This window comes from Danio rerio, chromosome 8, assembly GCF_052040795.2.
Source record: "Danio rerio strain M-AB ecotype USA chromosome 8, GRCz13ab, whole genome shotgun sequence".
NCBI classification, from domain to species: domain Eukaryota; kingdom Metazoa; phylum Chordata; class Actinopteri; order Cypriniformes; family Danionidae; genus Danio; species Danio rerio.
The window spans coordinates 5,652,501-5,667,181 of record NC_141028.1 but is presented as its reverse complement, the minus strand read 5'-3'; the positions used below and the strand labels follow the sequence as shown (position 1 = coordinate 5,667,181).

Here is a 14,681-nt window from a genome sequence, read left to right as displayed (position 1 = left end):
ATGGCCACGCCTAGGCTGATGGGAATTGTAGTTCCCGCTACCTCCTGTTCGCTTCAATTGCCTAATCAAACTTTTTTTCAGAACTACAGTTTTATTGAGTCATGCGCCTACGGTAATATTGAAAAAAATTACTATTGCTGTATGACGGTATTTACAATATTGTTACATCCCTATAAAACAATCAAGTTGTCTGAAAGTACTTAAGAATTGTGTTGTTTCAGCTGATTTCATATAGGAAGTTTAAACAAACAACAAATGTAACAGTGTACTAACTATTAATAAGCAGCTAATTAGTAGTTTATTGAGTCTTAACTATAGTTAAAAAAAGTCTTATTAATAACGCAAATTGTGCATTAAAATAAAGTGTGAATTGTTCTGCCTCCTATTCAATAGCATGTAGTTAGTAGTTTATTGAGCTAAAAGTCTTGAGGGTGTCACACACCAGATGCGCTTCTCAGCACCGCGACACAGCGTGCACATGACAGTTGAAAGTATCGCACACCAGATGCGCACATTCGCATGTTATTTTAAATGAAACTATTCAGATGGCGCTCTGTGGCGTGGCAGAAAAAGGAACAGTGTGCTGAGTCGTGGCTGGGCACAGAAGAACGCAGCCGACTTGCGGCGCCGGTTTGTGTACCCTGATAGAAACCCGTGTTTAGAATTCTGAAATGCATGCCACTGCGTGGCGCGAAGCTTCTGGTGTGTGACCCCCTTTAGTTAAAGGTTTGTTAATAAGGCAAATAGTGCATTAAAATAATACTGCAAATAGTGCTTCCTACAGACTCTAGTTATAGTTTCATTAATAGCACAAGTTGTGCATTAAAATAAAGTGGCTTTTTCTGCTTCCTGCTATTCAATAGCATGTTATTAGCAGTTTATTGAGCTAAAAATCTTTGTTAATGGTTTATTAATAACACAAATTAAAAATTAAATAATTAAACAAGTTTGAACATGCAGCAAAGGTCATTTTATTATGGTTTGTTAATAATGGGAATTGTACATTAAATAATTAAACAAGTTTAAACAAGCAATAAAAGTCATTTTTTGGATGCACTAACTATATAAATGAACAGATAATTAGTAGTTTATTGAGCTAAAAGTCTTAGTTAATAGCTTGTTAATAACCTTTTCTGCTTCCTACTATTAATAAGCAGATAACTAGTAGTTTATTGAGCTAAAAGTTTTATTAATAACATTAAATATACTTTAAAATAAAGAGTGACCTTTTCTTGTTCCTACAGGTGGAGATCAAGGTGGAGCCGGATGCGTCGGTCAGCAGCGAGGCGTCCTGTGGGGGAGGACGGGTGTCATTTTACCCCACCTACATCCCTCGCACCCTGAAGCCCACCGTCCCGCCGCTGACTCCAGAGCAGTACGAGATGTACATGTACCGTGAGGTGGACACGCTGGAGCTCACGCGGCAGGTCAAGGAGAAACTGGCCAAGAACGGCATCTGCCAGAGGATCTTCGGGGAGAAGGTGTGTGGGATTGTTTGTGTGTTTGTCCTGAAACGCCGCAGCTGGAGAGCAGAAGCTTTCCTCATAATGAGTCGAGATCAAAAGAATGATAATGCACTCGTAAAGTTTTAAGTTAAAGAGTTTTGCTGAGATTTTAGAAAGTATATATACAGTTGATGTCGAAATTATTAGCCCCCTGAATTATTCGCCCCCCTGTTAATTTTTTCCCCCAATTTCTGTTAATGGAGACCAGCTTTTTTCAGGACATTTCTAACATAATAGTTTTGATAATTCATCTCTAATAACTGATTTATTTTATCTTTGACATGATGACAGTAAATAATATTTGATTAGATATTTTTTAAGACACTTCTATACAGCTTAAAGTGACATTTAAAGGCTTAACTAGGTTAATGAGGTTAACTAGGCAGGTTAGGGTAATAAGGCAAGTTATTGTATAACGATAATTTGTTCTATAGACTATCGAAAACAAAGATAGCTTAAAGGGGCTAATAATTTTGACCTTAAAAAGTTTTTTTAAAAATTAAAAACTGCTTTTATTCTTGCCAAAATAAAACAAATTAGAATTTCTCCAGAAGATAAAATATTATCAGACATACTGTGAAAATTTCCTGGCTCTGTGAAACATCATTTGGGAAATATTTAAAGGTGGGCTAATAATTCTGACTTCAACTGTATTTCCTATAATATTTTTTCTTCTGGAGAAAGTCTTTTATTTTAGTTAATATTGACTCATATATATATATATATATATATATATATATATATATATATATATATATATATATATATATATATATATATATATATATATATATATATATATATATTTTTTTTTTTTTTTTTTTTTTGAGTCAATATTATTAGCCCCCTTAAGAAATGATTATTTTTGATTGGTTACAGAACAACTGTTGTCCATTGACTTGCCTAGTTAAAATTTAAATTTATCTGGTTAAACTTTTAAATGACATCTTTAAAATTAAATAACTAGTCAAATATTATGTACTGTGATCATGACGAAGAGAAAATCCTCTGGTTATTAGAAATTATTAATTAAAACAATTATGTTTAGAGATGTGTAAAAAAAATTCTCTTTATTAAAAAGGGAAATACATCAAAAAATTCATTTAGAAATAGAAAGAGGGACAATTTTTTATTTGTTATGCAAATTTCATATATTTTTAATATTTTGTTATGTAATATATATAATATTTATATATATTCATGTATTTTTATGAGGCAAAACTGATTTTTTTTTTACAAATATATATATTTATATATATTTACAAAATAAAGCTATCATCAGTCATGTGTTTAATGTGACAAAGTAGCAATTAAATAACCTACCTGAAAAAGTTTTTCATTCATTCATTCATTTTCTTTTTGACTTAGTCCCTTTATTAATCTGGGGATGCCACAGTGGAATGAACCGACAACTTATTCAGCATATGTTTCACACAGCGGATGCCCTTCTAGCAGCAACCCATCTCTGAGAAACATCCATACACACTCATTCACACTCATACACTACAAACGATTTAGCCTACCCAGTTCACCTGTACTCATGTCTTTGGACTGTGGGGGAAACCGGAGCACCCGGAGGAAACCCACATGTACGCAGGGAGAACATGCAAACTCCACACAAAAACTGACCCAGCCGAGGCTCGAATCAGCGACCTGTGAGGCAACAGCACTACCTACTGCGTTGCCTGAAAAATTGAAAAATTTGATTTATTATTTTTAAATATTAAATAATGTTAAAATAATGCTACTTTTTATTTTATAAACATCTTTGTCACTAATTGGTCATTGTAATGCAAACCTGCTGAATAAAATTATTTGTTTCAATAGAATAAATATTATACTCTAAAGATTTGAGTGGTAATGTGGGTTCAATAATGACAGTAAAACTTTAAATATAATATATATATAATAACATTTTACGTATAGCCATGATTTGTTTTTGTATCAAAAGTATGTACATTAATAGGTTGTAATATTTGTGTTTTAATCGTATGTGTGACCCCGGATCACAGGTTTATTTTAGCAAGTTCAAATGATTTATATTTTATACTAGAAGTCTTTGCAATATTAAGTAAACATCATGTTTCATGACAATATTTTTATGACAGTCTCTTCCCTATATATAATTAAAGTCATTTTGATTGGTAATATGCATGCTAAGAACTTAATCTAAACAACTTTGAAGCTGATTTTCTCAATATTTAGATTTTTTTGATCCCTCAGATATTCAAATAGTTGTATGCTGGTATTAAACCATACATCAACAGAAAGCTTATTTATACAGCTGATGTAAATATCATTTCCAAAAAGAGACCATCGTGACTGGATTTTGTGGTTCAAGGTCAAAAAGATTTTTCATAATAATAAACATAATTATTTAATAATAACAAACATAATGCCTTCTTCCAAAGTAAAAGTAGGACTGTCTTTAGAAAAGAATCTCCCAGAGATTTTGAGCAGTTTTCTGAGTTCTCTTTTGCTCTGCTGTTTTATATTGTCTTCTGCTGCCCTCTAGTGTCCTCCAGTGTAACTGACAGTCACAGTGAAGGTTTAGTTTTACCGTGGTGTTGTTGTTAACTCTTCCTCGTGTCTCTCAGGTGCTGGGTTTGTCTCAGGGCAGTGTAAGCGACATGTTATCCAGGCCTAAACCCTGGAGTAAACTAACCCAGAAGGGCCGCGAGCCGTTCATCCGCATGCAGCTCTGGCTCCTGGATCAGCTGGGTCACGGACTCAACCAACTACCCAACCACAACCACAGCCAGGGTCAGTCCTGTTCAAACACACACCCCAGCTGCTTTTATATGCTACAACACTGTATACACTATTAAAAAAATTACACTCAAGTAAAAATTGTAAGGTAGCTTGCTGGACAGCTTTTTTTTTTTGAGTTGACTCAACTTTTAACCCAAGCTCTGCAGTTGACTCGATTTAAGTTGAATCAACTCATTTAAGAAAGTTGTGCAGCAATGTTAAGTTTATTTTTTAACATTTGTTTCATTTGTTAAAATATGATTGATTTAGTTTTGGTCTCAGAACAATTAAAAATGCGATTATAAATGTAAAGTATAGCAATCCTAAATTGTAATTTAGATGTAAAAAATATGATATTTTGAATAGTCCTTTGAAAAGATTAATCAGTTTATTGGCATTTCGGTAATGATAAAAATTGAATATAAAATGTGCTTTATTTCCATAAAAATAATAGAACCATGCAGAACATTATCATCTTCCTTTGCTCTGTTCCGTGCTTGTGATAATTTTATCTTGAATAAATAATAATTTTATCATAATTAAATATGATCTGCATTTGTTTTCTCAGAGAAGAGTCCTGTGACAAGCCGCTCATCTCCGTCTCCTCCAGCGAGTCCCGCTGATGCTCAGTCCAGCACTGTTCTGGAGCCGGTGAGTCTGGCGCTGGAGAGCAGCAAGGAGAACCAGCAGCCACAGCCGCCACAGCCGCTGGAGCCCCACGGGGTGAAGAGCTCCGTCATGATCCCCCAGCAGACCCACACGCCGCTAGGCATCCAGGAGCTGGTGGCCATGTCCCCCGAGTTGGACACTTACGCCATCACCAAAAGAGTCAAGGAGGTGCTGACTGACAACAACCTAGGTGATCTACAGCATCTACATACTTAAAGTGTTAACCTGTTAGCCAGCACTCACTTTTGAGGCTTTACACCTTCCTAACTTTAAAGGGCCATGAAACCCCCTCGTTTCAGCAGGGTGTTTTCACACCTCTACTTTGGAAAAAGTCAGGAAAGTGGGCGTGTCCAGCTCTGTTTAGGGGGTAGTGTCGGAGGAGGGAAAGAGGGAAGGTCCGTAAAAATTTGCATAAAAATGGGAGTGTCGGTTTGGGCACGTGCTGATTTTCACAGAGGCAAAACAAACACAGACGCAGAGGAGAAAGACAGTGACTGTGTTTACATGGACATCAGTAATCAAATTATTTGCCAAATTATTAAATGGTGGACTTTAACTGCAGTTTGCCTCTTTCATTCAGGAATTTCATTCATGCCCCTCATGAGAAACGAGATATTTGATTAGAGGAGATGCTGGAAGTGTGTATTTTTCATGCAATGTTTGATGTGTGTGTTATTCCTGTCACAAAATGCGGCGAAAATCCTTCACAGCGGTAAATTTGATTGTGGTGCTTACACGTTTACACTCTAGAGCAGCATTTACAGCGGATTTTTCAGTCCATAATATTGTAGTGATGTTAACGTACTGTAAACTTTCAGTAAATTAGAAATCATTTGACTAAGGTCCTTCTTTAAACACTAAAAGAGTACTGCTGACGATGCGAACTAGCTTTTGAATAAACAAAGACACTGATCGCTTACCAAATCTGTAGAGACAGGACAATCAACACCAACTGGAGTCGCGTCTTTATTAAAAGTAGACGAGCGGCAAATTCGGATTTCACCATTTCCAGATGAGAAAAGCTCTTGGATAAAAAAAAAATTCCTTAGACTTGTATTTATGTCCAGCGTCGCTTGCACTGTTATCCACACGTGAGTCCAGCTGCACTCTCATAGTGGTAAGATGAAAACAAAATCTTTACTGCAATAAATTATAAACGCAACACTGACGACCCGTATCTCCAAACAATTCAAGTTCTCCCGCTTGGCAACACAACATGGCGTCTCTCTGCCGTCTGAACACTGTAACAGTTACAAACAGTCTTCGAAGCTATCATGCATATTAATAAAGTTGCACCGCATACACAATAGAGCGCGCTGATGGGTTTGAACCAAGTCTTACTCATGAATGAATGCAGACGTCATAAGGTACTCCGAGGTACAGACGTCCAGTCTACATGCTGTAATACACGCTAAGATCTCATGGCCGTGACGCAGCTTCGAAAATTGCTTTTAAACCGGAAGTACAAATTTGCTGGAAATACCGCAAACACAACCTATTTTCACTTGTTAGTGAAATATATGTGTCCTAATAGTGTTATTAGCAGTGTGCGACACAGATACGACTGTCAACAGCTCAAAACATGTGTTTTGGTGTTTCGTGACCCTTTAAACAGTAGCAGTTAATGACCCCAGTGAGCTACAAACTAAAATTAGGTGTCATTGGAAAGAAGACACTTTAAGCTTAATGCTATGGTGGAAAGTTTCATGCTAAAAATATAAAAATGTATACATTATGATGTAATGAGAGAGAAAAATTGTACTGTTTAATTTTTTTTTTTAGAAAAAAATATGCCTTGAATTTGTGAAAATAAACAACCTAACTTAATTTCTTTATGTTGTCCCTACACAAATCGATTATGTGGAACCCTTATACGGTATAGTAGAAAAAAATTATTGGCACTCCTGTGAAATTTGCGTTCTTTTTCAAATATTCCCCAAGTGCTCTTTACAGAGTAAAAAAAAAATCACTGTATTTCCTATTTAATATATTTCTGGAGAAAGTCTTTTTCTTTTAGTTTGGCTAATGCTTCTTATTTTGTGACTATAGATTCAGTTTATAAATGAATATAAAGTTCAGCATTTATTTATTCATTTTCTTTTCCGTTTAGTCCCTTTATTGATCCAGGGTCGCCACAGCGAAATGAACCGCTAACTTATCCAGCTCATGTTTAATGCAGCGGATGCCCTTCCAGCTGCAACCCATCTCTGGGAAACATCCATTCACACTCATACACTATAGACAGTTTAGCCTACCCAATTCACCTGTACCGCATGTCTTTGGACTGTGGGGGAAACCGAAGCACCCGGAGGAAACCCACATAAACACAGGGAGAACATGAAAACTCCACACAGAAGCGCCAACTGACCCAGCTGGGACTCGAACCAGCGACCTTTTTGCTGTGAGGCGACAGCACTACCTACTGTGCCAGTGCATCGCCACTTTTTTTTAAAGTTTTGAATCTGTTTATTGAACTGGTTCAAGTCAGACACTCGGAAATAGTACTCTTGTTTGTTTTTTGTCCTGCTTTCCATTAAAAATATCAAAAAATTCTAAAATCGAGACTATTTACTTGACAAAAAAAGCCGTGTTTGACTTTTTTTTGTAAAAAAAAAAATAATAATAATATTAATAAAACGTGTTAATGAATTTTACCTCTAAAATTAATGCATCCTGATTAAAATGTTTAGATATTTTTAACTGAAAACAAGAAAAACTATTTATATACAGTTGAAATTATTATTAGCTCTTTTTCAATTATTTCCCAGATGATGTTTAACAGAGCTAAGAAATTTTCACAGTATTTCCTATAATATTTTTTCTTTTAGAGAAAGTCTTATTTGTTTTATTTCGGCTAGAATAAAAGCAGTTTTTAATTTTTTAAAGCCATTTTAAGGTCAAAATTATTAGCCCCCTTAAGCAGTACTGTTTTTGATAGTCTACAGAACAAACCACTATAATACAATGACTTGCCTAATTACCCTAACCTGCCTAATTAATCTAATTAAGTCTTTAAATGTCACTTTAAGCTAAATACAAGTATCTTAAAACATATCTAGTCAAATATTACTATATTATCAGGAGGGCTAATAATTCTGACTTCAACTGTATATATTATATATATTTTTTGCAGTAATTATACAATACAAATTTTACAAATGCAGTACATATACAATACAAATAAACTGAATAATAAGTGCTGTAGGTCATATTAGTAACTGTGTGTTTATCTGCAGGCCAGCGTCTATTCGGAGAGAGCATTCTGGGATTGACGCAGGGCTCAGTGTCTGACCTGCTGTCCAGGCCGAAGCCATGGCATAAACTCAGCCTGAAGGGTCGAGAGCCGTTCGTCCGCATGCAGCTGTGGCTCAACGACCCACACAACGTCGACAAACTCAGAGACGTCAAGAAGATGGAGAAGAAAGGTATGAAAACAAACTACTGTTCAAAACATTTATTGTTATTAAAGGACAATTACTTCAAGGGATAGTTCACCCATAAATGTTCATTTGCTCACTTTTTCCTCATCCTCTGGTTGATACGAACCTTTTTATGTGTTTTTATTTAATTAAACTGTGGACACTGAATGCTTAGATAGAAATGTAAAAATGTACATTCATACAACCCTGTCATACAGGTGCAGTTCGCTGTCAGAATGCAGTTGTTTTGCTTGTTGATGATTACCCAGGCCTTGTAAAGCTCTGTCTTCTTTCCTTGTCTTTTGCTAGGCAGAACCTCGGTTTTCAGCATTACACATGTCATGACTGTCTGTGCCCACCAGAGGGCACTGTAGTTCGAAATTAACTCATAGCGAACTACAGTCCCTAAAGACTACAAATCCATATATACCACGCGCATACACCCGAAACCCACTTACACTGATTTGTATTCAAAGCTGTCTCTGTTTCCTGTTGACTTCTTGGACTATTTATACAGCCATTCTCCCATTGTTTGTCATTTCGTCCTTGTTGGTATGTTGTTCCGTGCAGTATTTTGTATCCTGCCATAGTCTTGAGTCTTGTTTCTAGTTAATCTGTCATAGTTCCTTGTTTTGTTTGTTTGTTTGCTACTTTGTTACTTTGTACTTTGGATATTTTAGATTTTTCTGTTACCGCATGTTTTCATCATTTAATTGCTATTGAATCCAACCCTCTTTTTGTCTTCGTCCCGTCAACGTACCGTGACAACATAGTGTTGAATCTGGTAATCATAGAACATTATTTCTTGCACATGACCACACAGAACAACATTCTTGGCATCCAAAGTCTTGTAGGCCTTTAACTTCTCTCTTGTAAAATCACTTGGAGATTCACTGAGAGAGTTGTATATTTGGGATGGATGCTTGGCTATTTCTTCTTATCCAATATCCATTAGGAGGGTGCTATCGCAAATAGACCTGTCAGACAAACGCCGCTCACTTTAACGTTAATTTTGCTGAATAACTGTGCTTATCACTGGGTGACAAGCTGTTATAATACGCTTAAAGCTTTATGTAAATAATATATATAAATGTAATTAATAGGGCTGTCAAAATTAGCACTTTAACGCAAGTGATTAATTTTAAATGTTTAAAAAATATCGCAGTTGCTGTTTTTTTTATTTCCTGTTGTGGCCGACTTGTGTTCAGGGATGGCGCGTGCATAGAGGCGACCTAGGTGGCTGCAGAATAGTGAGCAAACCCCCCGGTCTTCACTTTTATCCTCTACACCCCTCCCTCACGGTCCTTAGTTTCATCCGCGAACCGGTCACTTTCGGGTTGAGGGCAGCGTGATTGCCGTTTGCCTAGAGCGCTAGTTTGGCTTGCTCCGGCCCTGCGTGTGTTTAACATGCAAAGAAATTTTGATAAGACCAAGGACATGCTTTTAGAAGGAAAGTTTTAGTATAAAACAATTAATGTCGCATCACCAGGGGCCTCATGTATTAACGCTGCATATGCACAAAAACTTGGCGTACGCCAGGTTTCACGCTCAGAATCGCTCACGTTTGGATTTACTAACGATGAACTGAACGTGGGAATGTGCGCAGCTCCACGCCAGCTTTATAGCTGGCGTACGCACATTTTTTGTGTGTGTTTGTTTTATTTCCATTGGCGACTCCTAGAGGCAGTTGTGTTAAATTGCACTCTACAAAGTGTCTTTGATCCTTGCAGTGGCAGCTGTATGAGACGGGTTCATCTAGCAGGTATATAAGGTTTCCATACCATACAGTTGACCAGCCAAACAGTAAAGCGCAATTTGCAGTGGTTGCCTGTTTCCCAATGTAATCTGAGCTATCTACTGCACGCACACTGCCATAAAGGCACCATGTGAAGATGAATTTGCATACGTGAATCAAAATCATTTCCATTCAATAAATGTGCAAATAAAATATGATGCACAGACTTATTAATGATTCCTACTTGTCTTTCTCGTGATAAATAGTAGGCAAAATCTGATATGTAGTGGGGGAAAAAAAAGAAGAATGAGTTCATCAGACGCTGGATTCGAACCGAGTTCATGCTCGAACGTGTCAAAACATGTTGACATGTGTCTTACGAGCTGCGCCACTGAGACTGTTAAGGGCGCTACAACATTTTACACATATAAATCACACTACTTCTTTTTTTAATCCACTGCGAATCCAATCCAGTGCGATGTTCAGACTTAACTGTGTTAACCGCATCGGCTAAACTCTCCCCACTCAATTTTTTTCTTTTGTTGGTAATTTCGGAGGACAAACTTGCAAATAACACCGCTTTTCTCCGGTCTACCTCCGAAAGCAGCACCTTCGATTCACATTCTGTTCAAAGTTTCTCTTCTTGCTTGCTTTTGCCGTTGCTTTTTCGTTGGGTTTTGCCAAAGTAGAGTCATTAGCATATTCATACGGGGGAGGAGGCAGGGAGGGGATTTGTGCTCGTGCATGTTGCGCTCAGTTTCACGTTCATTCTGATGTACAAAAGAATATGCGTGAGTTTCGGCGTACGCAGTGTTTCATACATCTGAATTTTTTTCTGCGTACGCACATTTACAGCTTTGTTCGTACGCAATGTTTTAGTATGATTTCCACGCAAGTCTTCTTACATGAGGCCCCAGGCTATCCTGCGTTTCCTCCAGAGCTTCATGCAGTTTCGGGTGTTTCATTTTTAATCTTTATACTATACCTGCAGTTCAGCAGTGCACTCTCATTCAGCAAAGTTTCATTCAGGATGTTTTAATGGAATTTGTTACCGCATGGAGAACAGAAAGAAAAACCTCCGCATTTCGGGACTCGGGTGATTTTTAAGGTAATCAAAAATCGCTGCTTACATGGTCGACTATAGTATCAGTATTATCTTAATTATAAAAGCGGAGTATTGGTGTCCATGTAAATGGACTCAGTGAAAGTGGCAGATGAAGTCGCGAGCTGTCAAAGACAGCCCTATTCTCTGCCTTTAAGATGCTTTCATGAGCCCTCACATTTCATAAGTTTAACGTGTTTCCCTCCTACACGCAACTTTTGTAAAGCGTCTGCTTCCCGTTGCTGTGTCAGAATCCTTGCATGTAAAATACAGCTATACTTTAGAACGCTTAGTTTAAGCAAATTTGATGAATGCGATCATGCGTGTTGATGAATCTGAAAGGATCCCTCGCTCACCGTTTGTGTGTGTGTGTGTGTGTGTGTGTGTGTGTGTGTGTGTGTGTGTGTGTGTGTGTGTGTGTGTTTGTAGTTCACTTAGAATCCAACATGGAAATCATTTTTGTTTGTTATTGACATTTATGGTTTTGAAATTCAAATGGCACTTACATGCCTGTATTTTTATTTCTGCAATAAACACAGCGTTTTGTGATTAATCATGATTAATTACAAAAAAAGTGTAATTAATTACGTTAATTTTTTTAATCATTTGACAGCCCTAGTAATTAATATAACTTATTTCTAAGGCAACTCTGGAGGAAACACGGGATAGCCTGGTTATGCGACATTAATTGTTTCATACTGAAACTTTTCTTCTAAAAGCACGTCCTTGGTCTTATCAAAATTTCTTTGCATGTTAAACTGTACCGCATCGGATGTCATTCCCTCGCTGTAAATGCAAGTGTAAATGCAACCGGTAATTTCGTCTATAGGGAGTTCTGTGTTGGCGTAAGTAAAGATACACTGAGTGGAGTGAAACCGGACACCACATGAACTTATGTGAAAAGGGTGTATTAATGAGGAAGTACTATGTCCCAAAGTTTGCATGCACTTCTGTTACACATTCAGTAAAGGCTGATTTATACTTCTGCGTCAAACCTCGCCCTTCGCCGTGGCCATCGGCGACACTGACGTGCACCTCTCAAAAAATGTAACTACACGTCGCAACAACGCGTAGCGCAAGCTCTGTGATTGGTCGGCTTGGTAGCGCTGACGAGTCTGGGCGGGACCGAGAGCCGCGCGAATGGCGCGAGCAATTGTTTACAAGTGTGGAGTCCTGTGAAGGAGCTCCAGATGGAAAGTTTTGTTTTGTGTTTACCTTAGTTAAAGTTGTTGCACGTCCGCCGGTTCCTGCCTCAAAATGAGCGAGTTTGAGCCACTTGTACATCCAGGAAGTGTTCAGGAAAAGCAAAAAAGCAGCGAAGAAACTCGACACAGAGGAACATTTACACCTCACTGCCAACTAGCGTTTCAGAAGTGTTAATGCAGACCGGCAGAGACAGCGCGCAGAAGTATAAATGCACAGCCACACGCGTTGCATGCGCCGTGGGTTATGCCGGTCACTTGACGCAGAAGTATAAACCAGGCTTAAGTATGTACTTTTTACTTCACAAAAAAAGTACATACTTTTAGAACGTAGTAGAAGAATGTGAAGTGGGACTCATTGAGCACAATGTCACCTTGGGATTCAAACTGTAAAACAGAAGAATTGGTGAAAGGAACTGCTTACATTTTCATTTCAGACAGACTTTAAAATGCAAATGAGCTACTGCTCCTCATCTCCTTTCTGGAAAAGGGTAAAGCCTTGTGCCTTAGTTACTCTTGCAATACTAAACAAAGCACGTCATGATTTTTCCAAGTACAATGTGATCCCAACATAGATAACATCTATGTTAATCTTGGAACATCCTTTTTGTTGCAAAATGTAACCCATACCGATTAACATGACTGGCCATCTGGCAATTCTGGCAAATGCCAGAAGGGCCGGACCAATTTTTAAATGTGGGCCGGTCTTTTTCTTTTTTTTTATATGTATTGTACTTAAGTGCAGACAGCTTTTATCTCTTGCTAGATGTGATATTATGATGATGATAATAAAAATAATAATAATAATAAATATTAAGCATTTGGCCCAATCGGCAACTGCCGTCTGGTTTCAAGATGCGCCGACCCAATCCTAGGTTACCCGGACATAATCAAAATCTGGCAAGAATGTCATATTATTTCACCATCTTTAAACCAAAATAAATAGTGAATGTGCGTGTCCTTGGGTGGGGCTGTGTCGGTGGGGTAATGTGGGCTGGTGTGGCTACAGTGCCAGGGCTGAATTTTTGTCCCAGTCCGCCCCTGCCTATTAACCCCTAAACCCAACTATAACTGTAAATGATTCCCAAAATCACAGGGGAATAATAGTTAGATAACACTCATGTAGAAGTGCATAAACCTAACCGTAAGCCTAAACATAAACGGCAAACATATCCCTGAATTCTGATTGGCTGACTGGAATGACATTGATGTTAATCCAGGAACGTGTCCTACTTGGTGAAATCAGGTTGATGAGCGAACAAAACCTTCTTAATATATTGTTTTCTGAGCACGGTGTCGCCCTGGTAGTCGAACTTGAAAACAGGAGAATGGTTAAATGGATCTGCTTTAATCCTCTGCGTCTCCATCTCTCTCATGTTCCTGCAGCGTATCTGAAGAGGCGATATGGTCTGCTGAGTCCCGGCTCAGACAGCGATTCCCCTGGCGCTCATTCAGACTGCATCAGTCCGGGTCTGAGCGCGCTGGATCTCTGCCCCTTCAGCCAGGCCAAGAAGCCCCGCGTGGTGCTGGCGGCGGAGGAGAAGGAGGCTCTGAGGAAAGCCTATCTCCAGGAGCCGTACCCTTCACAACATACCATCGAGATGCTGGCGGCACAGCTCAACCTCAAGACCAACACCGTCATCAACTGGTTCCACAACTACAGGTATTAAACTCATGCTTTATAAATAGAGGTTTGGCTCCATCTGCTGGATGTTTCATTCAGAGACAACTGGAAAACTACATCAATACTGTGAAAGAGTGGATGAAAACATGTACGGGTGAAGTCAGAATGATTCGCCCTCCTGTAATTTCTTTCTTTTTTTTTTTCAGAGCAAGGAATTTTTTGCAGTATTTTCTATAATATTTTTTCTTCTGGAGAAAGTCTGATTTGGTTTATTACTTGGCTGATGAACCTAGTTAAGCCTTTAAATGTCACTTTAAACTGAATACTAGTATATCTAGTCAAATATTAAGTGCTGTCATCATGGCAAAGATAAAATAAATCAGTTATTAGAAATGAGTTTTAAAAATATTATCTTTAGAAATGTGTTTTAAAAAAATCTTCTTTAAACAGAAATTGGAGAAAAAAATCTACAGGGGGCGAATAATTCTGACTGTATATTTCTTTATATACAACAACCTATATGCTATCTCACCACGCTAAGCTTTTGAAAAGGAAGTTGTTTGCATTATATGAAAAGTAAAAGTAAAGCCGTATGGACCGTTCACATGTTGTATGAGAAGCACTTCTCACAAAAAAGATGCTTTCTATCTTAAATTTATAGGACATAAATACAT

General features: G+C 37.8%; 1 protein-coding gene across 3 annotated transcripts in view; it reads left to right on the top strand.

The window, feature by feature from the left end:
• The window catches only part of cux2b (cut-like homeobox 2b), a 338,324-nt gene that overhangs the window by 318,699 nt on the left and 4,944 nt on the right, over positions 1–14,681 (top strand). For all 3 annotated transcript variants that reach the window (XM_087264087.2, XM_087264089.1, XM_087264088.1), the window contains 5 exons: positions 1,245–1,481; positions 4,103–4,268; positions 4,825–5,115; positions 8,162–8,350; positions 13,770–14,046. In XM_087264087.2, coding sequence (XP_087120213.1) covers positions 1,245–1,481; positions 4,103–4,268; positions 4,825–5,115; positions 8,162–8,350; positions 13,770–14,046 — 1,160 coding nt within the window. The remainder of the gene's footprint in view (positions 1–1,244; positions 1,482–4,102; positions 4,269–4,824; positions 5,116–8,161; positions 8,351–13,769; positions 14,047–14,681) is intronic.